Source organism: Rousettus aegyptiacus, unplaced genomic scaffold (assembly GCF_014176215.1).
Source record: "Rousettus aegyptiacus isolate mRouAeg1 unplaced genomic scaffold, mRouAeg1.p scaffold_m13_p_12, whole genome shotgun sequence".
Taxonomy (NCBI): domain Eukaryota; kingdom Metazoa; phylum Chordata; class Mammalia; order Chiroptera; family Pteropodidae; genus Rousettus; species Rousettus aegyptiacus.
This window is the reverse complement of record NW_023416287.1, coordinates 57318612-57346436: the sequence shown is the minus strand read 5'-3', so window position 1 is coordinate 57346436 and position 27825 is coordinate 57318612. Positions and strand designations below refer to the sequence as shown.

General features: G+C 43.1%; 1 protein-coding gene and 1 long non-coding RNA gene across 4 annotated transcripts in view; one reads left to right on the top strand and one right to left on the bottom strand.

Annotated features, from left to right (window-relative positions):
* Positions 1 to 10471, bottom strand: part of CABLES1 (Cdk5 and Abl enzyme substrate 1) — a 103445-nt gene extending 92974 nt beyond the window's left edge. The window contains exon 1 of one of the 2 annotated variants that reach the window (XM_016163998.2): positions 9214 to 10471. In XM_016163998.2, the coding sequence (XP_016019484.2) occupies positions 9214 to 10043 (830 nt within the window). In that variant the 5' untranslated portion in view covers positions 10044 to 10471. The remainder of the gene's footprint in view (positions 1 to 9213) is intronic. The other variant, XM_036229905.1, reaches the window with a different exon arrangement.
* LOC118610032 overlaps positions 9315 to 27825 on the top strand; it is a 29462-nt gene continuing 10951 nt past the window's right edge. Inside the window, exons 1-3 of one of the 2 annotated variants that reach the window (XR_004953698.1) lie at positions 9315 to 9414; positions 18550 to 18682; positions 25235 to 25354. This is a non-coding gene — a long non-coding RNA (uncharacterized LOC118610032). Of the gene's footprint in view, positions 9415 to 18549; positions 18683 to 25234; positions 26545 to 27825 lie in introns of those variants that run through there. The other variant, XR_004953697.1, reaches the window with a different exon arrangement.

Below are 27825 nucleotides of genomic sequence, written 5' to 3'. Positions count from 1 at the left end.
AGAAATGCAGCACCTGATGGAGGGGGTATTGTTTTCCTTTACTGCTCTAATTCTACTTTACTATGTAAAATTAAAACAATAAAGCAAATTATCTGTTTAGTGTACTATAGCATTAGCTCCACCAAAGCAAACAGCTCCACTCCCAGTGATCTCAGCAGACCTTGTGAAGTCTCTCAACTGCTTCTTCACAGTGTAGGATGCAGGACAATCGTGAATGGAATTAACAGGTACAATTTTACTGATCCACTGCCAAGGCCCAAGCCTCTGCTAGCAGCTTCCTGTTCCATTCTTTAATGTTGCAACACCCTAAAAGGGCAGGAATTATTTTCCCCATTCTACAGATGAGGATGCTGAGGCTCAGACAGGTTAAATGAATTTCCCAAAAGTTGCCGCTAAGTGACAGAAGTTGACCCCAAAGCTGGTCTTTTTACTCTTGAATGTTCACCCAATTTGCCGAGGAGAGGCAGGAACACCTGAAAAGAGGAACTGACACCAATCTATGATTTGGAGAGAGCTGTCGTTATCAGGAAAATTTTCCACAACTCGGGCCCCAAACCAGGGTTCTGCTGGCCTACCCTAGAGGTCATCACATGAAGATCAGCATCCTAGCTTGACAAGAAGGTGCTGATAGCCAAAACTACAGCACAATATTTCTTTGTACTTTAACATTCTGATCTTGATTGACTCTAGCCCATAGGTCTGAAATGGATGGGGCCCTAGCATTTTTGTTCTCTTGAGGTTAACTAATAAACAAGTGGAAGATTTGGGGCAGGAAGGAGAATAAAATTTTACAGTAATAGAGTTGTTTTCTTAAGTGATACAGCTATAGTATTTTGTTTTAAAACTTTCAAACTGAAGTAACAAATGAACTAATAAAACAGGACAAAAACTCATAGATACAGACAACAGAATGTAAGGAGGTGGAGGAAGGGAGAAATGGATAAAGGGAGTCAAACATATGGTAATGGATGGAAACTAGACCTTCGAGGGTGAGCATACAGATGTCAAATTATAACATACACCTAAATTTATATAATGTTATTAACTAATACTACATCAATTAAAAAAATAATTTAAAAAAACTTGACTTAGAATTAGAAAACATGTTTCAAAATTCCATTTCTGCCATATATGGAGTACTTAACCTGGAGGAGTCACTTAGTTCTTCATGGTCTTGACTTTCTAATCTATAAAACAGCTGTCACATTGCCTTTTTGAAATGGCTTGATAAAAAAGCACTTTGCAAATTGTAAAGCCGCAAACAAGTAGAACTCTATTATCAGATGGTTGTTTTGTGATGGATAAATTAAACCCTTTAATTACCCATACAACTATCTTGGACATTTATAATCTCATCTTCCTTCTTCACTATTCTTTCTCCAAAAACAACTTAACTCAACAAAACATAATACTTCATCAAGAAGTATCTTTCAACATCAGATCAACCATTTACCCCGAACATGCCAACTCTTGTTGTTAAGAAAAAAACTAGACTTTGCCTCTCCTCCAGTCCCTCACATTTTCCCCCTCCCTTCCTTCTTAAGATGATCAAAGTAGAGATTTTGCTTTATAAATCACTAGGTCAATGAGAAAAGTGCTTTAAAATAAAAATCAATGAGCTAGGCACATAGAAATCTAGCATTCTTGAATATTTCATTAGTCTCTTCTTGAATGGTTTATTATCTATTTACCATGGAATTTAACTTAGATTTAAGCACACCTGCATTTAAATCAGGGAAAAGGGTGAGCTGTTCCATGCACACATTATTACAATATTCCAAGTCCTAAACTTCTAGCATTTGCATGTTCTGTTTTATATGCTTTTGTCTTTGTGACTGAATGTATAGCAATAAACCCCATTAATGATAAGCCTGTTAAATATAAACTAGTGTGCAGTCATCCAAAATGTTAACACAAATAAAAAGGAGAAAAAAAATTAAGAAACTCTGATCAACTGAATGTTCTTGGAGGCTTTTAAAAACCAAACAAAAATAAAAATGTATTACACAGTTTGTAAAGAAGAGTAAGGGCTAATGAGTTAATGATTCCTATATGTAATACTAAGAAGTCTGTTTGAGCCCCACAGTGTCTATGAAAAGTATGGTCTTTAAACTGCATATAAAATGAAACTTGAGGGGGTCAAATTTTTTTTCAGGTGGAAAAATCAGTGATGGCGACCCCTGGAGAAATTCACAAAATTATGTTAAGTAACAGATTCTTATAAAAACATCTAGTTTTCAACACTCTTGCTCTGATGGTGACATTTTACACAGCCCCCAAAGGTAAGAATGGAACAGAAAGATATGCGGTGTGCCCTTGGTACACATGCTGATAAACCAGATCTCTGGGGCGGGAGTGAGGGGGGTGAGGGAAACCTCAGCTTGTAAAGCTGATTCTTGTGGTATAAATACTTCCACCATGACTGATTTCAGGTCACCAACAAGCTCACAGACTCCTACTGGGTTTAGCAGAAACTCAGCTTAGAAGCCAGAGAATCTGGGTTTAACTTCTAGCTCTAGATTCCAGTTACGAGGCCTTGGGCATAGGCAAGTCTCCTTAACCCCTCCGATCCTTGATCTTCAAAGCTCTAAAATGGGTATAATCCCCAGGAGAGCAGTGGGGTGTGGCTGCAGTGATGGATGGTGGATGGCCATGGCTGCTTCACATGAAAGACAAGGAATTTAAAACTGAGAGGACTAGATTTGGGTTTCAGTTGGGGGAGGTGTTGGCAGGTCCAAACAGAAGCCAGGAGCTTCCAGAAGGCAAGGTTAGTGAGAGTGAGCCAGAAGGGACCAGGGAACCAGTGCTTGTCTCTGGGCTACAGAGCACTGGATAGAGGCAGGGCTCAAATACTTTTTCTGTAAGGAGCTAGAGAATGAATAGTTAAGGTGTTTCAGGACATGTGGTCTCTGCCACAACTATTCAGTTCTGTGTGAAGCACAAGGGCAGCCAAAGACAATACAGAAATAAATGGGTGGGGCTGTTTTCCCAGAAAATGTTATTTATAAACAGCCAGTGGGCAAATTTCCCCATCACCATAGTCTGCAGACCCCTGGGCTAGGGGAAAGGGTGATTCTGAGAAGAAAGGAAGAGTCCAAACAAAGGAAACTCACCTAGGAAGGGGGTGTTATTATTATTCCCATTTCATGGATGAGAACCTGGTCAAGAAGTAATTACAGAACCAGAACCACAACACAGTTCCTGGGGTACAGGCTCATGCTCCTATTCCACTACAATATAAACAACGAAAGGCATGTAAGCACCCGATGCCTGCGAGGCACCAAAGGTGAACAGGAAATAAGGTACAGCTGAAAAGAGAGGAAGCAGGCCAGGGGCTAGGCAGGACTGAGAACTGCAGTCACAAGAAGCTATCTGCCCTGGATTGTGCTTTGGGCCTTGACACACACAGGTCCCTCCCTGAATGACAGAAAAGCAGAAACCAAAAAACAGAAACCACAGGTTGGTGAGTAGTGCCCTTAGAGGTCATTTAAGCCACCTTCTGCCCAGTTTAGCTGAAGCCAGTTTGATAAGCATTTATGAGCCTGACTCACAAACCAGAGCACAGGGAGTGAAGCGGGTAAGGACACAGACTCTGGTGCCAGAATGGCAAGGTTTGAACCCAGCTCCCACAGACAGGCTGAGGGATCCTGAGCAAGTCACTTAACCAAGCTGTGCTTCAGAATGGGGGTGATGAAGCAGTGCCGTCTGAGGATTATTATAAATGTGAACTCCCTTAATGACCGTAAAGTACGTAGAATAATGCTTGGGACATGTTGCTTAGACAAAAATACTGTCTTGAGGCACTGAGCCAGGTCCCACAGGGAAGAGCATGAGTGTCCCTGCCCTGGTGAGGGCTCAAACAAGGGGCTCACCCTTGACCAAGCACTTACCACTGGAATAAACGGCCTGTTTATGTACATCTCCCAACACAGCCAGGGACCATGTCTGTATCTCCCATGACTAGAACAATAGCCCCCTCACAATTGATATTCAATGTGTTTAATATTTGTTGAATAAATGATACAAGGCATTAGGTACCAATACTAGAATCCCCTCCACAACATACCTGACAGAAAACAAACACCTAGGTCACCTTCTGCCCACTCTGGGACCTTGGATTCCTGCCCTCCTCATTGCTAGGGCCTGAGATCAATGTCTACAAAAGTATTCTGTAAACCTGAAGGCCCTTTAGCAGCAGAAGTTACTACAGATCACTTCTGAGATGTGGGTGGTGGTGGCTGGGGACAGAGCTCCTCACAGGACAGTCACTTCCAGCTTGGATGGCCTCTTAAAGTTGTCAGTCCCAATGACACCTCCACTGCCATAAGGAGCACAGCAGGTGTTTTTTATTCTCCCTTACCACAGAAGGAAACCCGTTCACTCATTCATTAGTGCATATCCTGCCAACTGAAGCCACATGGAACAAACTTAACAATGGGTCTGCATCTGATTCTAAGGTTAGGTTACCCAAACATCCCCAAGCCGAACACGCCCCAGCCTCCGCAGCAGGCAGCAGCACTAATAGGCTCAGAACACTCAACCTGGAAAAATAACAGCGTTCATCTGTCTCAACTATTTTACTCCATAAGGAAACTGAGGCAGGGGTGAGGTAACCTATCCAGGGTTATCAGCCATGGCATGGGGAGACCCAGAATCCAGCGTTTCCAAGTACATTTCTGATCCATATCACGTCACCTCACCTGGCCCCACAGACCTTTCTTTCCCAGCGTATTCCAAAGGCCACCTGCCCTTGGCCTTCTCCCTACATAAAAACTCTCCTGATGGAAAATGGTCCAGGCGAGCAAAGCTTCCAGGGACAGCATTGTGGACACAGTGAGGAGCCATGCTGCAGCTTCCCCCTGCCCTTCCTGGAGGGTAAAAGGTCACACTTGAACTCACTGCCCTCTCTGGGCACCTGCAGCAACAAGCAGACTTCCGACTGACTTCCCCTTCTGAGTTCACCCACACTGTTTTGGGCTTTGTGACTGCGAGGAAGAGGGCTATTGGCCTGAGCCCCTGGCAAGGCAGCCTCCTCACAGCCTTGGGGTGCACCTGTCCAAACCAGAGCCTGGCCCTGCCTGGAACTGCAACTTTGGCTTCCACAATTCACGTTGCTGTAAAGATGGCTCTATAGTAACTTGGGTTTGCTTACTGCTAAGGAGTTCAAAGCCCTTTACGGACTTCTGAAATCCAGGTGGGTTAGGTGGCTTACAGCTAGAGCACACAGGGTGGTGAATTGCCTGAAGTCACAAAGCAAGGTGGTGACAGAGTTAGGAAAAAATGTCTAATTCCCCCTTCTTACTCTGGTTGTCAATACCCTAGTTGGCTTATATTTTTCTTTCCAGTAAAGACCAAGACTACAGTGGCAGTAAGAGTCCAGGTTTTACCCCAAGAAAGGAAATACAGAGGGAAGGGTAGTTAGAAGTTCCAAGTCTGCAAAGCAATGGAAGTGTGAAGCAAATCTGAGCTCTGTCCCAATGGTGAGTGACCTTGAGCAGGTTACCTAACATCTCTGAGCCTCAGTTTCTTTGACCTTACAATAGAAACAATCAAAGTCACGCTAAAGTCTGCTTCCTCGAAGTGCAGTCTATTCACATCCTGTAGAACTAGTTAGAAATGCAAAAGTGAGGCCCCTTCCAGACCTGCAGGATTAGAATCTGCTTTTTATGGAGATCCCCAGGTGATTCTAAACACCTTTCTATTTGAGAAGTGCAGATAAGTATTAAGTATGTATTATTACACCTCTACACATAGCCCTTTATAATAAATGTTAAGTGCAATTACAGCACTTGAAAGATCCCAAAACATAGGCCAAGGCTCTCATGAGGAAAGAGACTTAGAAAAGCTGATTAACTTGCCCTGGGTCACACAGGATTCGAACCCAAGACTTGGGGTTCTTCTATACCACATGACCTCCTTCAATTTAAGGTCTAACTCTCCACAAGCACAATACTGACTCAGGTGTTCTAAGAAGCAAAACCTTCATGATATTTTTAAATAATACCCTAGTTACCATGCACCTCTCTGGTCAGTAGCCTAGACTAGTCCTTCTGGGTGGCTGTCTGCCATTCTGAAGCTCTAGAAAGTGGGGTAACCCAGGACTGCTGCCAGCTGCTGCCTGAGATGTAATTTTTAAAGTGAAAGGAAACCTTAAAACACGCCTTATAAATTTACACTCCCTTTCACCCATTAACACCTTCCTCACGCAGTGCTCCAGTCCAAGCAGAGAAACAGGACAGGGTGTCAAGCTAGAAGGCAACTTTTTTAGTTCCCTGGTCTGTTGCCTAGCCTGAGAACAAATCCCAGCGTGCTGGCTTCCCAGGGCTGGGGTGCCTGCTCTGAGGCCCTTGGTCCTCATTCTGAGACATGACAATGGAGACTGGCAAGCAACAAAGCTGGGGGCCCCAAACGAAGATGCAAAACAAGGTTTGTGAAAGAATCACACGTGAGGTGGCTGTGAGGATTAAACATGATGTTAAATATCCAGCCCAGAGCATCATGCCTGGGCACAGAAATTTTCCTCATTTCAAAGTTTAGAAGTCAAAACAATAATTATGATTGGTTTTTACAAGAGTCCAGATGGAAATAACGAAAAAGAAAGGTTACAAAATTTGAAACAGGGTAATTCTGATTTTTATATACCTGTGACAAGCCTGATATATGAAATCTCAAGTTCATAAAAAAAAAAGATTTCAGATACATGATGGTAATGCTTTTCAAACTTTCATTCATATATGAATCATCTGTGATCCTGTTAAAATGCAGATTAGGACTCAAGTAATCTAGAGTAGAGCCTGAGAGTTTGCATTTCTAAGAGCTACAGTGAAGCTGAAGAGCCAAGAGCCCAAGCTTTTGAGCAGCAAGGTCCTATGGAATTCCTTAAATAACAAGAAACAAATCCAAGGAAAGCATAATTTTATTTAAAAACAACATGCCAGGAGAACGTCCATGAAGGGGTACATGGAACCACCCAGGCTGGCAAGGTTTCTTCAAGGGAGGCACACCAGGAAAGCAAATGGCATTCTTTGGGCTGGCCTTGGGCTTTCTTCAAATGAGTCTGTACTCTACACAACATGCTTTGTCTAGGCAAGTGAAAGTACTCTTTAGTGATCATAAAAGCGGCATGCCTCTGACAAAATTCTTAAAAGCAGTGGAGTACAGGGAACAAAACATCCTAAGATATTTCAAGTTCATTGCCACTCCAACAGCTGGTGGCCAGACTAGCTCTTCAAGGCCTTTCTTAAATCAAGGTTTACCCATTTACCTCTTCTCTGTACATCAAATTTAATGCTGTTTCTGTGGACAGCTGTAATTTTTTTTTAAAATGCCTATCAAGTTGCCCATTATGGAAAATGCCAAACTAGTAAGATGAATGTGATTGTCAGGTAAGAAAGCACCTTATATTGACTAACTCATCTTAATGTGTATGTTGTGGGGAGAGATCAATAAAGCATCTAAGGGCTTCATACTGAGAGGATCGGAGATTAAATCCTGGCTATTCTTTGGATCAGAAATATTAATACAGAAGATCCTCCATATCCCTTTAAATAAGATTCTTGGACACAAAGTGTAAGGTAATCTGACCGCCAGCTGCTCTTAAGCCCAGGAACACATCTATCTACCTAGGCTCAGGTCAGTCTTGCACACTTACAGTAATGTGTATGTTTATTACAATTTCTGGCATGACCCTCTGGACTCGCTGTGCTTATGTTCAAGCTATAGACACGAGCCCGTGAGTGATGTCAAGCAGTAATACTAAGCTGCCCAGAAACTGCTGAGTGCGCACCACTCACCCAGAAAGGAAGGGATTTCCCTCCCATGCACTCACCCACTAATGAGATGTGTGCTCTGTCAAGAAATGCCAGAGCCAGACTGTCACCTGTGTTCAGCCTTGCTAACTGATCCATATAATCACAAGGCTGCTTCCCCCATTCCACACCCCTGCACTATGTCACTATGCTACATACTAAGCAGGGTCATGATTTCACCCACTTGGGAAGGAGACTCAGCAAACTTCTGGATGAGCCCAGCTTGTTCTTTCCTAATTGTCCCTGGGGGGAGGAAGTTAAGTTTTCCAATAGGCCATGTTCTTGCTTAGGACAGAACAAGCCTGAGCTTTCAGATGAGCATTACAGGAGAGAGGGTGGAAGCTAAAATACTCTCCCTTCTCATCTTGAGGCCTGCAAAATGTTAGCAAGGTCCCATTCCGGAAGGGGAAACTGAGGCTGCAGGAGGTTGAATAGACTGAATGGAGGTTGAGTCAATGCTGTAACTGCACAGGACTTCTTAACGCATAAGGGAAGGTGAATACTCCTCACCAGAGTAGGACCAGAGTAGGGGTAGGGAATGCAGACCTGTTCCCTGAGCTCTACCCCTACTCTGGTCCTCTTCCAATCTCCAGTCCCACCGCCTGACACTGATCTGACTTCCAACAGTACCTTGAACATATGGCGACAAGCTCCAGCTATTTCCTGAACAATAAGCAAATGTCCAATACTTCATATTTTTGCTAAGATACCTAATTAATACCTGCTGACAACCTAAGCTACTAAGTGTAACCGCTTTTAATGAACTCTAGCAAACATCTTAGAATGAAAAAAAGAATCCCCAAGCCCTCATTCCCTCCTGCCCTCCGCCCCCAATGTCCGATTCAAGGGAATGTAAGGACTTTATATGCTTTTAGGAAAGTAAAAGGAAAACGCCAAGTTTTTCTGAGACACAGGAATACTTGAACGCCGGAAGTAATTTCTTACGAGGGATTCACCGCGTGTCTGCGACAAGTTCAGGTTCACATGCGCGACTGAGCCGCGCGCGGCCAGGACCCACTGCTCGACTCTGCGCGGCGCCAAGTCTCGCCTGGCGTGGGGAGAGCGCGTCTCCGGGTCCGGGCTGGATTTCTGGAGGTTCAAGATCTCCTCCTTGCTATGCGAGAGTGTGGTGCGGCTTTTTAATGAGCTCCCCCAACTCCTAATTCCGGACCCACCGCATGACCGCGGTGCTTCTGCTCTGCGAGTGCCGGGCTGTGCACAAGCGTGTGAACAAACACTCCCTAAGGACTCTCCCTCTTTCGCGTGCCCGCGTAGTTTGGAATACGGGCCAGAAGCCCAGAGATCCCTCAGGGTGCGGGAAGGTGGAAGCAATCCGTGTTCCCGCAGCAAAGAGCCGGCCAGGAGGGACGTGGGGTCAGGCGCGCATCGCGTCCGGGATACTCACCGGGACCTCTGTAGCTGCTCGAAGGCGCTAGTGCTGCCCCCCTGGCCCGGCTGCTCCAGGGAGCAGTAGTTCTGCGAGGTCTGCCTGGAGAAGGCGATGGGCAGGATTCCCTGAGTGAACGAGTTGAGGCGGCCCCGACTGCCGCTCCCACTCCCGGGAGTCCCGGAGCCCAGGAAGGCGGCCGCCGGCACCTGCACGCTGGTAAAGGCATCGTCCTCCTCCAACTCCTCCTGCCCGTCGGGTAGCTGGAGCTGAGCGCAGGCGGCAAGAGGTGCCGGCCGGGGTGATTGAAACAGCTCCCCCGACGCCCGGCCCGCGCCCAGGGGGCTCGCGAACCCCCGGGCCGCCCCGAGGCGGGGAACAGGCACGTGGCCGCCGGGGGCGAGGGGCGGCAGCGGGGAGGATGGCGGGAGGCAGGGACCCGATCCCGCTGCCAACGCCGCCGCTGCAGTGCCCGCCGCGGCGAGCGCGTTGCAACCGCCCCGCTCGGCGGCGGCGAGCAAGCTGAGCCGAGTCCTCGAGCCGCAGGCGCTGCCCGCGCCGGGCTTGGCCGCTGCGCTCTCCTCGCTGCGTCCCCACTCCTCCTCCTGCAGCGGCGGCCGTCCGTCCAGCGAGATGTTGGTGAGGAAGGAGAGAGCAGCCTGGCGGCGCCGCGGGTCCATACGCGGCTTCCTGGGGGGCTCCGGCGGCGGCGGCTGGGCCGGCGTGGCGGCCGCAGGCGGCGGCGGCTGCTGCAGTCCGCTGGTGCCCACGGCGTCGGTGCCGGTGCCGCTGCCGCTGCCGCTGCCGCTGCAGGCGGCCGTGCTGGGGGTGGCGGCAGCCGCCGCCATTGTGTACGTCTGCGGCGATATTTCCGCGATGCCCCGACAAGCGAGCGGCGCCCGAGTGCTAAGCGGCGGGCGCGAGCGCCGGCGACCCGGGCTGGGCAGGGCGCGGGGCGCGGGCGGCGTGCGCGGCGGCCCGGCCCCCCTGCGGGCGGGCCATGCTCGCCCCTCGGTGCTCAGGGGCGGGGGGTGGGGGGAGGACCCGCCGCCGCGGCCCACGCGCTCGGCTGGCTTCCCTGCTGGCTCGCTGGCTGACTAGCTGACTGTCTGTCTGTCTGCCGGCTGCGCCTGGTCGTTGGGTCCCCGGCCCTCCCGGCCCCCTCGTTCCGGGTCGCCAGCCCGGGTGTCCGTATTTATAGGTGCGCGCGCCCCGCGCTCGCGCTCCGGAGCGCTCTTTGCAATAACACAGTATCACGTGTGGGGAATGAAACCTGGGAGGAAAACAAAGCCGCAGGCGGCGGCCGCAGAGGCAGACGGCCGAAGGCGAGGGGCTGGAGGAGGAAGAGGAGGAAGGGAAAGCCGAGCGGGTGGCGAGTCGGGGGATCCGGCCCGCGGTCCTGGTAGTCCGAGCTTCCTGCGGGCAGAGTTAGTGGCTCCCGCGGCGCGCTGTAGCCATGGGCGGGAGGGAGCCTGTTTCCCCCGCGCGCTCAGACTGGAAATTGAGGGTGCGAGCAGAATCCCTCGAGTCAGGGCGTGAAGATGTGGTCCCAGAAGAGTTGTGGGTCTGCAGGACAGTTATTTGGAGCAACGCGTAGATTTAGCCCTCGTGTTTGTTAACTAGACCTTTGCACTGCAGTTGGGCCCGAGAAATAAGTCCTTATTAATAGTTATGAGGGTAGGTCAAAAGCCCCTTACATGAACTGTCGCACGTTAAAGCTCTCGCTAACCACTGAGGTTCTGTCTCATTTATTCTCAGGCTGAGGATGCAGCCTCTGAGATAAATGTACTCCCCGGGGTTCTTAAGACCCCAGATGTGTGAACATCTTCCGTGTGGCCAGACTAATTTACACATCCCCATTTGATGGTGGTGCTGTCGTTTTCTCATCTCTTTCTTAGCAAAGACCAACATAAATTTTTACTTTGGTCCTGAAATGTACTGTTTTCTCTGAAGACTGAGGTGGGCTGAGATGGCCTCACACCTCTTTTCCCTTTTCCCTTGAAAATTTTTGTAGGTTATGATCTCTTTTCCTCCTATATAAACTGAGACAAGTTGATTTCTGTCATTCATTTGACACCCTGCCATGTCTTCTGTAAAGATAGGCTCCTGCCTAGAGCTGCAGCTCTGGATCTGGGAAGAATAGCTGAATGCTGTACCCTAGCCCCACCCCCAGGGAAGATAGGAGGAGGGACCCGCGCAGGGTTGGGGGGCAGGAGCCATCCGAAAATGTATGCTGCTTTCCCTATGCAGTTTGCGTGCATAGGGAAATGCAATAAGGAACCATCGTCACACTAGGTTAAGCTCTGCGGCATCTAAGAAACCTCGGTAGAGGTGTCTGAAGGAGAAGCAATGTGTTTAAGATCAACGGATTAATTTAATTAAAGGTTTAAATTTAGCCCTGAAGCTAATGGGTAACTCTACATTGAAATTCCACTCCATTTCAAGTTCAGGAGAGTAAATCGAGTAATGGAGAGCAAATACACCCTGTCCAGAGATGTGCAGCCAACCTAGAGAATGAGATATGGGGGAGTTTCAGGTTACCTTTGCTTAGGACAAATATGGCACACGGTCCTTTACATGAACAATTTTTATAATTTATTTTATGCCATATTTAGGCCTTTTGAAAAAGTGTAGCCCATTGTCTATTTATAGCCGCCTTTCAGTAGCTAAGTGAAAGCTTGGTGACCAGCTCTGTGAAATTTCATTAGGATTTTAATTAATTTTATTTAACTAACTACCTAGAAACTTCCAAGCTGCCTTATTACAATTAACTTATTTTCCATTACTACGGGCCTGGTTGTGCTATCAGGCAGTGTCGAATGAAAGACACGAACTCTGCATATGTAAAAGAAAACACCAGTTTTTAAATTACAAGAGTGATATATGTTAATTGAAGAACATTTAAAAGTAAGATAAGCAAAAAAAGTAGATAAAGCATCACTAACAATTTCATCTCTTGTAACTGTTAAAATTTTGATTTTTCTCAGTGTATTTTTAAACAAATGTAAAAGCAACCTGTGTCTTGTGATTTCTTTTTGCTTGTGTTGTGATCCTCTTTTCCTTTAGAATATTCTTCTATAAGATCTTTTGAATGACAGCAGTGTTCAATTGATGGAGAGACTATAATTATTAAATTTGTGCCCTAAATTGAACATTTAGGTTGCTGTTATGAAAGTAGTGATGACATCCCTTGTTTCTCTAAATCTTGCTACCATTCAACATTATTTTCTTAGGTCAAATAGATACTAGGGCAAGCAGCGTATAATGTTTCTAAGGCTTTCTATCTAAAAAAAAGTGTTTCAGTCTGCTTCCTTATCCTCTTGCCAGCACTGGGTATCAAAATTTTTTCATCAATATTCATGTATTTGTGCATTTGCTATAACTTTTTGCATATTTTTAAATGCAAAATATGCAAACTAATTTAAAATATTTATTAAAGTATCAAACAAGAATCAATGTCTATTTAACTTCCAAACTGTTCCTGTGATCCTCTTTTGTGAAGATTAGAGATATGTTACTGTCCACCTACTGTGTGCCAGCCACAGACTATTTCTATAACCACCCTGCAAAGAGAGGAAGGGTGTTATCATCAATATTTTGCAGACAAGGCTCAGAAAAATTAAAGAATTTGCCCAAATTAACCTAACTCTTAAAGGGCCAGATTACAAACCTTATTTCAGACAATGCATGTTCTTGCGCCCTCTGCTGGTGAGGATGTTTTATGAAGGGGCCCAATTCCAGATTTAATTTTGTGTTTATACTTGAGAGTCAACCATAATGGAAACAAGCTTTGGAGGAAGAGAATCTGGGTGTCAAAAGCAAGTCTTTTAACCTCTCAAAGCCAATTTCCTCTGTGGGTTATTTTGAGGGACTTCTATGGGCACAGCGCCACCTTGCTACAAAAGTTATAAAAAGAAGCGTGGCCTTTAGCCCTGTGCCCTTGATAGTGAAAATAGTGGAAAACAAAAGCTCAGGTCACATTTAAATAAAAATGCAAGGCAGACTCCTGATAAATTAAGCAATCTGGCGGGACTGTCAATGTTATCAAAACATGAAAAAGGAGCTTTTTACTTGAGGTGAGGCCTGAGCGGGAGGCCTCAGGCAAGAGCCAGTATTTAAGCTGACCTGGGAGATAAAGATGGAAATGAGGGGAACACTTCCAGAAGAGGAAGTTCTCCAAATTACTGGTAGATTGCAAGCATAGAGGACTAGATCTTAAAATGTAATTTTTAATCAGTCAAGTCCCCCCTCCCCATTCACTTGCATATTGCCCCTTCCAAGTACCCATTCTGAAAACTTTTTTGTATGCATGAACTATTTTAATTGACATATATGGGGGCCAATTTAAAAAAGAAAGAAAAAGAATCTGCAAGTAATGATTGACCCTTAAAAGAAATTACTAGACCATGAAGTCTGAAAATTAGCTCAGGGATGACAGTGGCTATCACTTATAACAGAAAACATCTGGTATAGTGGAAAACAAGAGGTTCTGATGCCAGCTTAGGCTCTTACAAGCTCGTAAGCTTTGGAGACTCCAGATTGGCCCTCGTTGCATGCACAGGCTTCCAGATGAAGGCTCCGCTAGACTCTGCACAAATAGGCAGGCGTAGGCTCTGTGTATCCCAGTATAAAAGCATTATTTTATGGTGTTTGTGTTCGTTCAGGTCATTCTCACATTAGAGTGGGGTGGATGTGACCAGATTCTGGGGAAATATCACCACTTTGCCTGCCACTGGGAACTTCAGCTGGACTAACTGTTGGACCATGATAACCTTTACTGATGTATGGGCAAATTACATGAAAATATAGCTCACAGAAAGTGAAATGCAAATGCTCAGCAATTGTTTGAAAGAGAAATAGGAGTGGTGGGCACTCTTAGACTGCTGATGGAGTAAAGATTGAAACCTTTCTGGCAAATCCTTTGGCAATAAGTATCAAGAGTCTTAAAAAGTTCTTTGGTATTAGACTGGCCAGATTAAATTTTGGCCCCACTCATGGCTCTGAGTGTGCTGAGCGTGTTACTCTGTCTATACGTGCTTCAGTTTTGTCATTTGTGAAATGGAAGTGATAATCTACGTTACAGAATAGTTATGAGTCTTCAGTGCAGTAAACAGTGCAGTGAATGCTTGGCGTGTGATAAGCATTCAAGAATATAGTTACTATAATAATCCTAAAGGATTATTAAGAAACAAGGTCAAAGATTAATGCACAAAAATATTCATTGCTGCATTGTTTAAAATAAAGAAAACTTGAAAAAAAAATCCTAAATGTGGAACAATGGAAAACTAAGTAAATTATGTTTTACTCAAACAAATGGATATTGTGCTTCTATTTTTTAAAAAATTTTCTTTACCAAGCTTTCTTAATGACATGAAAAATGTTTTTGGAAACAATGCTAACCAAGTAAGGCAGAACATAAACTAGATTGGTCAAAATATCTCAACGTTGTAAAAAAATGAATGGAATTGTTTTAAGGTTAAAATCACTGGCTGGTAGGATTATGGTGATCTCTAATTGCTTCATTTTGCTCACCTAAGTAGAAATAAGTGTGTGGTCATTATAGAAACTGCTTCCCAAATAACAATTTAAAAAATATTTCTGAATGCATGAAAATAAATCTTAGAAGAAAATATGTCCAAACATTAAATGGTGGAAATATTGAGGGGCTTCTTTTCAATTTCTTTAGGGATATTAGGAGGCAACTAGTTTTCTTTGCTACCGATGGTAGGACGTGGTTAGACAGAAAAGAAAATGCCTGTTGGTGAGGGGATTGAGTGCAAAGGAAAGTGCAAAGACAGGGATAAGAAAGGAACGGACTTTTGGGAAGTGGCTGGCCATGAATAAACCTGCCAGAACAGCTGGATTAAAAAGGATTATAATGGTGAACAATGGGAGATAAAGTTGAAAAACAGTATAGAATGCCAAATCATGAAGGCCTTGAATCTCAAACAAGGAATTTGAACCTACAGGTACTGGAGAGCCACAGATCATTTTTAAACAAAAAGTGATGTGTGTTGGAAGCCAAACTGAAGGAGCGTTAATTTGGTAAATAGGAATATGCACAAGAGGTTGAAGAGAGAGTCTAAAGAAGTAGAGAGGATTTTTAATCATTCTTTCATTTCTGTATTTATTAATTCAATATGCATTAAGCCTGCTCTATGCTATGCTCTCTGCTAGGCACTTACAGGAAGACAGAGTTTCAGGCTGCAGAGTTATCAGCCTGCTGAGAAAATTGAAGAAAGAGAGCAAAAGGAATAAAGATGGGTTCCCTTTTATGTGGAAGCCCTGAAATGGTCATCTCTACCTACATAGTTTGAATTCTTACCATAGCCCTGCTATCTTATCCTATCTGACAGAGAACGAGACAAAGCCTTAACAAAGTTAAGCATGATGATTGCCTCTGCTCACACACCTGATCCCTGGATAGTTCCCTCTGTAATCTTAGGATAGAGGTTTAAGTCAGCAGGGAATGGCCTAATTCTAGAGGTCAGAGAAGCCCCACAGAGGTGATATTTGAACTTGGACTTTAGTTCACATTGAAATAGGGTATTTCAGGCCATGCAAAGGCAGGGGGACAATAACCTTAGGACTCTATTACAACAATTCAGGCCTGAGGCAATAAAACTTGGAATTGGCAGTGAGAATGGAAAAGAAAGGTCAAGTATCAGAGGCACTGAAGAGAAACTGGCTTCCAGATTTCCAGCCTGGGGGGCGGGGTGGGGCAGCTGTAATTTCTGAAAAAACCAACAGTACCCTAGGAAGAGGAGAACAAATGAGAGGGTAAAGCGCTGGCTGAATTTTGGCATGAGTTCCTGTTCTACACCATCACACAGAGACCCAATGTGAAAAGGCTAAAAAGATCTCATTTTTCTAAATCACAACTTCACTCATCTTTATCAGATTAAAAGAGGAGTAGGCTTTGAGTCTATACTGGCACGATCCTTCAATTTGGTGACAGATGGCCTCACACAGTGGACGACTGAGGACACGGGCCATAATCGCACATTCCATTTGCCCTTTGAGACAATTCAGAGGCAAAACAGCATTCTGCCCCCCTTTTGTGATACACCCACAGCAGGCTTTGGAAAAAAAAATCCAGGGTCAGACCCATTTCAATCACTGAAGGACCCCTTTGACTGCTGGTGATGGAGACCCAAGTCAAAGCAGCTTAAGGAGAATTTATTTTAAGCATACAGGAGTGTCTCAAGAAACACAGAATTGGGAATACAGAGGAAGCCCAGCACACAGAGAATTGTGAATATAAACACTTGGGGACTCGCCTTTTCTTGGCCCTTAGCCTTCTCTAGTGCCCGAGTCACGTTCTATATCCCTTGCCTCTACAGATTAGGTTCCTCTGCTTCTCTGGTCCATGGGGCAAGAAATGTGCCTCTGACAGATCCCCATCTTTATAACTCACAGGGACTGGCCCCTCTAGGTTTCCATTTTAAAGTTACAAGGAAAGACTGTGATTGGCCAACCTTGTTTGGAGCAGGCCCTGGATCAGTCAGCTTGGCTAGGTCTCAACTAACAGGTGTTCACTCCTGGAAGCAGATGATGGGGTGTGTGGGATGGGCACTACTCAAAAGAAGGGAAATGCATGACAAATAAAACAATAGGGGGTCTACCCTGGTGGGGCACCTTCTTAACTTCTCTAGGCCTATTTTTCTCACTGGGGAAATGGAGGTATATGACCTACCTTGGAAGTTATTGCGAAGATTAAAGAGGATAAAAAGATGGTGATACACAGACTTTCCGCCAAATGTTCCCGAAGATAGAAGAGAATAGACTTAACAGCATGAAGGATCTGTTGATGAAACTTGAGGCAGGACATTTCTTTGAGGCCTTCTTTTTAGCTTAAAAATGTATGAGCTATGGGAATTCGGCATTTGGTAAAACTGACATTTCAAATCAGTAAAGGAAAGATACATTTCTCAGTCAATGATATTGAGACAACGGGGTTACCAGTCAGAAAGCAGATCCTTCACAGTTTACACCAAATTAAATTCCTGATAGAAGAAAAAATTAAATGCAAAAAATGAAACCGTGGAAGTACTTAGGAAATGTGCGGTAACTTAGCAAAAAGACTCAAAACACGTACCCACGGTTTGTTTTATTCAGAGCTGCAACTCTAGCACCTACAGCAGTGCTTGGCAGAGTCAGAGCTTAGTAAATTTTTGGTGAAACGAATTCATAAAAGAATATTTTTAAATCACCTCAGATAGGGGTGAAGCCTTTTTAAGTATGCCACAAGACCCAGAAGACTTAAAGCCAAAGGTAAATTCAGCTATTGAAAAAAATTACAAATTACTGTATGGGGGTAAGGGGGCCAAACTAAATCAAAAGACAATCTACTGAAGGGCAGTATTTGTGATTCATATCACAAAAGGTACCTTTCTTTGATATTTAAAGAAATTCAAAACATTAAGGAAAAAGCCGACAATCAGTAGAAAAACAGGCAAATGATATGAAGAAACAGTTCCCAGAATAAGAAATACAAATGAATCTTGAACAGTAAAAAAAAAAAAAAAAAAAAAGATACTCAACTTCCTTCCTAGATAAGAAAAGCAAATAAAAACTCTAATGATATACAAGTTTTCACCTATCAGATTGGCCAAAGTCAGAAAGGTTGAGAATGCATTATCTATTGTGTATTGGCTAACGGACGAGGAAACAGACACTCTAATGTAGTAGTCGAGAGACTGGAAGATCTCTCCAGAGTGCGGTTGGATCATCCAATGTACCTGTGGCCTACTTCTAGGAATTTGTCCTACCTATATACTACCATGTGTACAAATGAAGAAAATTTCGAGTTATATTTGATGTAGTGTTGTTTGTAATAGGAAAGTATTGGAAATAACCTTCATGAGGCTGGTTAGCAAACTAGCACATCCATGCAATGAAATATTTATTGTTCGGCTATTAAAAGAATGAAAGAACTCTTTATGAATGTACAATGAAAAGAGCTCCAAAATGTAGTGTTTATCTGAGAAAAGCAAGCTGCAGAGTAGTGTGTAGTTTATGCTATTATTTGTACTAAAACAAAAACCAAACACACACAACTCACATTAATAGGTATTTATTTATACTTCGTATAGATGATCTCTTGGACAGTTCCTAAGAATCTGAGAATAGCAGTTGCCTCCTGGGAGTGAAGTTGGGTGACTGGAAACAGATATAAATTTTCATTCTAAACTCTTTTAGACCTTTTGAGTTTTGTTTCAAAACACGTATTACCTTTTCAAATAATAAATTAAATTAGGAAAAATGTGTAGTCAATATATCCACATTTTGATATAAAAATAATATTTAAATTACTTACCTTACACTAATTGACTTTCCTTCCCAAATCTACAGTGAAATTAACATTCTAGAAAGACGTGACACATTTATCCTGGGACTTTATCTTTTGGCCACACCAGCAAGTATCCCATTTCTGAAGAGAATAGAACTTTGCAGTGTTTGCACATCAAATAACTGCCCCGCAAATGTGAGTTCCTGTCTCTGTGGGAAAGGAACTGTTCCTGGGAATGGGGGGGAGGGGATAGGTGGTGGTGGTAGGGGGGGGGGACCCTGCTCTGTTGGCAAGGTCAGGAGGCTGATGAATGTATTATGCTCTAAGCAGAGCTTTGAGGGGTATTATCCCATGAAATCCAAGGTTTCATCATCCCAGGAAATCCATGTTGTTTAAACTGGACCAGTGCCTGGCACATAGTAGGCACTCATAAAAATATGTTTCTGGAATGAATGAACATACAAGAGTTGAGGGATCTCACCTGAGAGAGTGATAAATATTATTCAGAAGCTTTGGAGAAGTCCCATAAATCGGTGGCATTTAAGCTGGGGCTTAAAGAAGGAACTACTCATCTAGAAGACAAGGGGGATAGAGTGGGCATTTCAGCAGAGAGGATGGCTTATCTTTGGCCACGAGAGTGAAGGGAAAGGAGCCTGGGAAAGCCACTGATGCCAGCTCTCAGAGCTCCTATCTGCCCTGCTTGGAGCAGCAATAAAGAGAGGCCAGTTACGTCAGGGGGCATCGCTTGTGATGGTGGTTACCTGATGAAGTTGATTTATAAAAGTCCAGAAGCTGACAGGCAGTAAAGAGACCAACCAGGTCACATTCACTTGAACCCAGAAGAGGCTTTGAGAAAGGAGAACCTCAGGGATGGGGTTGGGTGGCTGCGGGGGGTGGGGGGGTGGGGGGGGTGGGGAGGGTTGGAGGATGAGGGGTGGTTGAGTCCAGGGGAGACCAATGTTGAGCTGGTGGGCAGAGCTGTGCTCTTAGCCTATCAGATCCAATGATAACGTCCCCCATGTTATCACCAAGTGAGAGCCACAATCCATATCCAGAATCCAAAAGTCTTTAACGATCCAAAGTTGTTTTCTTTTTTTTAAGTTTACCAGCAACACCCATTTGTCAACAAAACCTGCCCTAAGCAGACCTGAAGCTACAGAGAGACTATGTATCTGATTCTCTGTGTCTATTTATATGTTTTGCTGTAGAAATATCAGCGTTTTTGATTATAGGATACTGTTCCAGACACTACTGATGCATTATATAATATATTTTATGTGCATCATACTACTTTTCTAAAATCTAGAAAATTCTTAATTCTGAAACATATCTGGCCCCTAAGAGTTTTGGATATAGAGTTGTGGTTTAATATAATTGACCAACACATGTGATGTTTAGTAATACAATGCCCTAAGTGTAAAATAAAGAAGATATAAAAGAATAGACATGTCTAATAATCTAATGTATATTTCAATATGTAAAGGCTGGGGCAAGAGAACACTGGAAGACCTAAGGAATGAGTTAGTTGGATGCTTGCCCCTAATCGCAGGTGCTCCTGAATGTGGCAATTCAAATGCAGCTGATAAAGTTGTGTATACTTATTTTGCAACTCAAATATTAAGAGTGACATTTCCATGATTTTCCAAATTGATAAACAACTCTAGGTAAAGTTCCAAATATTAAAAAAAACCACAGTGTCCCTCAATGTAATCAATAGTTGCATTCCTAAAAAATCCAGTGCATATAAAAACCATGTAAAATTACTTGTGTGCATTTGTAAAATATGATTTAGATTTTAGGCTCAAATAATTGTAACGAGGCTTTTCACTTACAAGATACATTCTAATGAGATATTTGAAAGTGATTTGGGATGCAGGACAATTCTTTGTTGTGGGCAACTGCCTCACACATGGCAGGGTACCTCACACCCCTGACCTCACATGTTAAATATTAGCCGTGCCCCCAATCAAACCATTATGACAACCAGAAATACCCCTCACATTTCCACAAAGCCCCTTGGGTGGTAACATCAGGAGGGAACACTGCTCATTCCCAACCCCACTGGGAACCACTGAGTGGAAGAAACTGACAATGGCTGGCCGATGAGCCCATGGAGTCCCAGGTCAGGCTCTGGTCTCTCTGGGGAAACCCAGTCAAGTTCGACTATAAAGGACCTTGTTTTTCCTGGAACCTAAGCTTCAGGGGAACAGACTGGATTGGACACTTAAGATCTTCCTCAGGGGTGCCAGCTTGGAGCTGCGGCGCTCCCATTGGCCAACCTGCTGGAGTTTTTGGCCTCAGGCACCTGTCTTCCTTGCCAGCAAGGTGGCGCCTTCTTGAATGGGCTGATGGGCCACGTGGTACTCGGCTGATCAGAAGTTTGGGGTGTGTCAGACAGCCTGTGTGCTCTCCTTTGAGTCACTCTTTCAAGTCTCAATATATCTTAGCGGTTAAGAGGTAAACATAGCAGCAATATTCACAATAGACAAAAGGTGGAGGCAATCGAAGTGTCCATCCATGGCTGAATGGATGAAAAAAATGTGATGTATAAATACAATGGAAGATTATTCAGACTTAAAAGGAAAAACTGTGACATGTGCTACCATGTAGATGAACCTTGAGGACATTACGCTAAGTTCAATAATCCAGTCACAAAAGGACAAATACCGTATGATTCTACTAACTAGAGCAGTCAAATTCAGAGAGACCTAAAGTGAAATGGTGTCTGCCAGGGGTTGGTGGGGGAAAAGAAGGAATGGGGAATTGTTTTTTAATGGGTACAGAGTTTCACACTTGCAAGATGAAAAGAGTTCTAGAGATGGATGATGGTGATGCTGTACAATACTGTGAATGCACTTAATGCCACTGAACTATACATTTTAAATGGTTAAGATAGTAAATTTTATGTTATGTGTATTTCACCATAGGTAAAAGTTAGAAAATAAATTAAAAGCTAAGGCTCTGATGGAAAAGTTACTGAGCAAAGGCTCATTGCCTGACGTACATAGAAGCCAATACCATGACATGGTTTTTTCAGAAAAGAAAAAAATTTTATTGCAAGGTCAACCCGCAAGGAGACAGGAGGTAAGGCTCACATCTGTCTCCCCCATCCAGGGATCAGGGCAAGATTTAAGGGGTTGCAGCACTGGATCTTACTGAACAATGGACCGACCCTTCGTTTCTGAAAGGGTCCTGGTGTTCAGGTTGCTTTAGGTTCCAATGCGGAGGGAGCAGTTAAGGGTTCACCCGTGTTACTCATAACTGGTGTATCCAAGTTTTAAACTTTGGTTCCGGGTCTTGTTAGAAATAGGTTAGGGCCAATTGGAGCTGGTCCGTGGTTACAGAAAGACTAGTAATCAAGTTCTGGCTTGGCCATTTACCAGGAAGTGGTGGGTCTTGGCTAAGTTGACCTCTCTGAGTCTCAGTTTTCCCATCTGTGAAACAGGGATGATGATTGTACTCTTCTTGTGTGAGAATTACTGGGTTCCCTGGAGATTGTATGTATAAACCATGGGGCACAGTACCAGCCCAGCACAAAGCCAGTACTCAGTAAGTGTAGTTATTGTCATTCATGCAGGTTTTACATATTCTCAGCTCATGAAAGCAATCTTTTCTCCTCAGACATTCCCACAGAAGCATTTGGGGCATTTAGCTTAAGACCAAGGTTAAAAGGACGCTGACAAAAACGATTGTGGACTCACGGTGCTACGTGCATAAGCTTCCTGGGTCTTCCTGCCTGTGGGTCAGCCTCCTCCCCACTCACAGTGAACAGTCCTTGAGGGCTGTCCAAGCAACTTAGCTGTATCTAGAGAAATACCCCCAGAGGGACACTTCTTAAGTGTAAAACCTCCACTATTTCCATTTAGATTCATAGGGAGAGTTAATAATTGTTGACAGCAATAAAAGTTCATTTTCTTTCATTTTGATTCAACAATAATTTGATTGGAAAATGCTTCCTGGAGCAGTAATTAATGACAGCTGGAGTTGCTAATGCTGGAGGTATAGCCAAAGGCGCTTAACCCAGCTGGCCAGTCATTAGCTACCAGGAAATGTTAGACCTAGAGGGTATTCACTGCTGGTACAAACTCTGAAATTAGTGGGAAGAAAAAGAGGGAGGAAAAATCTAAGCAATTTATTTTTATGCATTGAAAAAAAGTTTACAAATGGAGCATTATGTTGCCACGGACACCATTTCTGGCTCTGGGCAGCTCTGGGCTGTCCTCCATGGCTGCATCCAGCCCCACAAAAATTAGACATGGTTTTCAGCAGGGCAGCTGTGCCTCGCAAGTACCTATAATGAATATCTGCAGTTCCAGGCTCCCACAGAAATCCTCAAGCCTTCATTTGTCACCGTAATTTCCTTGGGAAGTGTTTCTAATTACACATTTCTTGCTGCCTGCTCCAGGTCAATTCTTCTTGCATACAATATATGAATTGCATAAAACCACAAAACAGTGAGGGGATCCTAGAGTGGTCCAAATTGCTATGTATTAACGTAGTAGTTATGTATTACTGAATGTAATAGGGTATCATTTGCATGAGCAAAAACAACATTAAAGGAACAGCAAGTGCCTTTTTCGTGTGGAGGTCAGAATCCATTTCAGCAAGACAGCTACATAATTAGAGAATTTTCAACTCTAACACTCAGGATTATTTAACCATTGTAGTAGAGTCTTTGTGGAGAGGGACTTAATTTTTTTGAATTTTCTCCTGGGACCTGCCATTTCGGGAACTTCTGGCAGTTTAGTTTCCTGGAAGTGAAAACAATTACCTTTGGACTCTCTTAGTTTAGAAAATTCTACAAGACTATAAGGCAACGTTCACTAGTTATTTTCAGAGAAAACTGAAGTGAGTTAAATTTAAATCCAGATGCTACTATTTGGATGTTAAGTTTCTTTTGTTTGTTTGTTTTTTGTTTGTTTGTTTGTTTTTCATTTGTTTGAGTTGAGTAAAGGCAAAATAGTTTTCTAAGAGCATGAACTGGAGCAACCCCCCAACACAGCAGGGGTCTACGTCCAACCCCTCCCCACTCCTCCTTGTGTTATGGAAAACTGAGCACCTGCAGGACTGAGGGTACTGGCTATCTGATCATCTTGGTTTGCCCGAGTAGCTGTGCCCAGTGGAGCACCCAGGCAGTCTCCACCTGGGGAGGGTTGGTTCTGGTCTCTGCTTGCATCAGGAAGTGGCAGCCACCGCAAGAAATGGCCTTTGCTCCATGATTTCTTCTGCTTTTCCTCCTCCCGATCTCTATTGGGTGCCCAGGGCTCAGTCCAAGATGACTTCTCTCTCTGTGCACTTGCTTCTTAAGTGATCTCATCCAATTATACAGCTCTAAATAAACATCACCTGTAGCAGATTATATTTTCCAGAATTGAGTACAACAGTATTTCCATTCTACATGCTCTTCTACAATGTGATCTCCACATTTCTATCAAGAGAAGAGGTCTAGGTCCATCACCACCTCTCCCCTCTTGCCATCCTTGAGTCTAGGCTGGCTGTTACTCTCATGTAGCCCATAGAAGGAGCTAGAAATAATGCTGCATGACTTCCAATGCAGCTTCAGCCTTATTTATTGGCACTCTCACTTTGGGAGCCCTGAGCTGCCATGTAAGTAGTCCAACTACCATGCCGTAAGGAAGCCCAAGTCACCTGGAAAAGCTACTATCTGTATTCCAGTTGACACCTTCTGCTAAGGTCCAGTGAATAACCAGCTTCACCTGCCAGATTTGTGAGTAAAGATGCTTCCAGATGATTCCAGCCCCATCTATCATGTTGCCTTCAGCCCTTGAATCTTCCAAGCTGAAGCCCCACAAATTGTGAAGTAGAGACTAAATATTCCTGCTGTTCCCTGCCCTGAATTCCTAACTCACAGATTGATGGGCAAATGAAATAACTTTTAAGCTAACTTTTAGAATCCTTTCTTACACAACAGTAGTATATGAAACATGATCTATATGCCAATGACCCCCAAGCTTATATCTCCAGCTTAGGCCTCTCTCTGAGCTCTAGTCTATTGAATGTCTAACAGGAGTTTCATAGAATGTGCTCCAGATCAAACTATTGACGTACACTGCCCTGAAAAGTGGCTCTTCCCTCAGGAGTCCTTATCTCAATAAACGACATCATCACTTAATACCCAATTGCTCAGGCTAAATATCTAGACATCCTCGGTAACTCACATCATGAAGCTCAACTCCTTGTTCCTGTTGGCCAGGAATCTGCCTGGGGCTGTTGATGAAAACACTCACATTCAGCCTGTCCATGTGGTCTAAACTTCCTCACAATATGGTGGCTCGGTTTAGAAAGCAAGCATCCCAAGAGAGAGAAAGAGGTTGAGCTAGGAGTGCCTTTTAGGACTTAGCTTTGGATGTCATTCAGTAACACTTCTGCCACATTTTATTGGTTTAAGCAGTTACAAGATCCACTCAGGGGATATAGACTTCACTTCTCAATGAAGTCTGTTAATGTCACATTCTAAAAAGAGCATAGGAGACGGGATACAATCTGCCACACCATCCAAGAAGATTTAACTACATAAGAAAGAAAATTGTACACAAAAATACCACAAGCATAATATGAATATAAAAGACATAAAGAATTGTAACTTCTTTCCCTAAGCCCCTCACTGAGCCCATCTTCTGGGCACTGTGGGTTGATTATAAGCGTATTTGGCTGGTTACATCTTTTTTTGTAGTACTACAGGGAGAAATTGGGTCGAATGTAACTTTCTCTTCTCTTTGAGAGCAGGAAGAAGAGAATGCTCTCTCCTTCATTGTCACCTGTAAGGCTCGTTTCAGATGCCACTTTCTCCAGGCTTTCCCTGATCTACACTGCATGAGCACTGAGAGTTTTTACCCTTCTCACAAGGTACTTAAACTTTCTCTCCTACATTACAGTTATTCACCTGTTTCATTTAAATATTACTTCTCTTTAATTCCCCAGAATGAATTGAACTATAAGTTTCTCAAGGGGCAGGGATTTTTTTAAATTTGTCATTCTTCCCTTTTTGCCATGGTCTGCGCACTCTTCACATGTGTTAAGTGTTCAATACAAGCTGGTGGAATTCACAAAGAAGCAGTTGTGTATCAGTGCCTAGCTCATCTATAGTTAATAATCCTGGAACATAGGAGGTGCTCAATTAAAACATGTTGTTAATGAATGGATTGCAATTTACTAAATACAGGACACTTAGAGGGGAAGTAAAGTTAAGAGTTGATCTTGGCTCTTAGTTATTGTTTATACCTTGCGCAATGACAGAAGAGCTGTCACAAGGCAGTACGTGACTGTGATTTATTGATAAAAGTCTGTGGCACTTAGAGAAAGCTTTTCTAAGCCTATGAAGCCAAAGTCAGAAAACATAAAACAGATTGAATGTTTTGACTGCATACAAATGAAACACTCCTGTACAACAAAACACATCATAAATACAATTAAGGCAACTGGCAAGTGAGGAAGAATTTGTCAGTATATTAACAAAGGGTTACTATCCTTGGTATTTGAAGAGGTCTTCTTTATCACTAAGAAGATGACAAATATTCAAAAGAAAATCAGGGAAAGGCTATAAATAACCAAAAGAAAAATATAAATAGTTGTTAAATAGATGAAGAAGACCTTCATTCTCATTAGCAATCATAGAAATTCTTAGTAAAACCACACTGAGATAACATTTTTAAAAAAATCAAATTGGCAAAGTATTTTTGTTCAGATAATATGCACTGCTGGCAAGACTAGAGAGACTGAAAATTGATGTTTAAAGTTGCATGTCCAAACCTTTAAAACGGACATGCTCTGTGACCCAGCATTTCAACATCCCCAAATTTATGCCAAAGAATGTATTGCTGAGGTTTACCAAGGTCTATCCACAAAGATGCCCCTGGAGTTCTCATCTGAATAGCAGAGCATTGGGTTAATGTCCGGCAACTGGGACTTGATTGAATAAATCACAGCACTACCCTTAATACAACATTAAATAACCATTTTGAATGCTGATATGAAATCCCATTTAATGAAGTGGAAACATATTCATGTTATGTAGTTCATTATTTTAAATTAGTATATCAAGCCAATGTAGTGTCATTTAATTTTTTATTATATCTGTGTGTATATATACTTAATAAACATAAATGTTCATAGAAAACTAGAAAGATTTATGCCTAAAGTTTTAAGATCCTGTGATTTTGTTTTTCTCATTCCTTTTTTATGTTTTTAAACTTTGTACACTAATTTACAATCGTTTCTATTCAGGGGAAAAAAATACCATTATTTCTATTAAGTAGTGTGGAAGTTAGCCCTGAAATATACATGAGAACGCCAGTTCTAGCTGTTTCCTTTGAAAATATCTCTAGGGCCCATGGGCATGCACTTACAGCAGCCCATTCTCTTCTGAGGATAGAGTGGGGCTGGGAGAAATTTTGGTGACTGTTTGTACTAGCAGCTTCTCCTGCAGTCAGTCTTCAAGGCTGTGGGAATAGGTAGGTGTTTTGTGTTCTGTGGAACTGGTGAATGTACGTCAGGTTTCCTGGTCAGGTGAAAAGGTCTGTGAGTGGAAACCTTCGTTAATCTAAATGCCACTCCAATTCCATCCGGAGCGTTTCAGTTTCACGGACAATTGCTGCAGTTAGTTTGCTTTATTTCCTCCCAACAGAAAAAAAGAGATGCTGTAATTAGCCCTGTGCACCGAACATGAGGGTTAGGTATAATATTCTGCAGCAAAGTGAAAATAAGATGGATGTGAGAACTTTGATTGTAAGAGAGAAACAAAGTTTACTTATTTTCTCCTTTATCTAGCTCTCAGTTTTATGAGAATACACAAAAATCACACAAAGAAATCTGATGGGAATAGTCTCTAAAATGAAAAAAATAACGTAAACCAATGGTTCAGCCATCATGAATTCCTCAGACTCTATTTCCAAATATAATTCCTACATAAAACTACCCCCATTTCACTTCGAGGGACCTCTAAAATAAGTGAATATTATAGGACAGAAAAAAGGAAGAAGTTGTAAAAACATGTGTGTTCAGATGCTTGCATCAAATGTTAAAACCCATCAGTTCACGATGTAAAATACCACCTGCCTATAAGTATAAACAAACACATTTCCTTTGACTCCAGGTATTTTTTTCCCATTTTGTTATCTGTTAGTATCAAAAGATTAGGAAATGTCTTAAAATGCATGAATGGTTTCTGACTTTTTATGAGTTTTTTTTTTTTTTTAATTCAGGAAGCTTTGAACAACATAAATGAGCTCTGTACAGATGCTTCTATAAAGTTTAGGGGTCATCTCAGGGGTTCCCAGAGGTTAGTTGGCTCCATCACACTTCCTGGGACCCAAGACCCT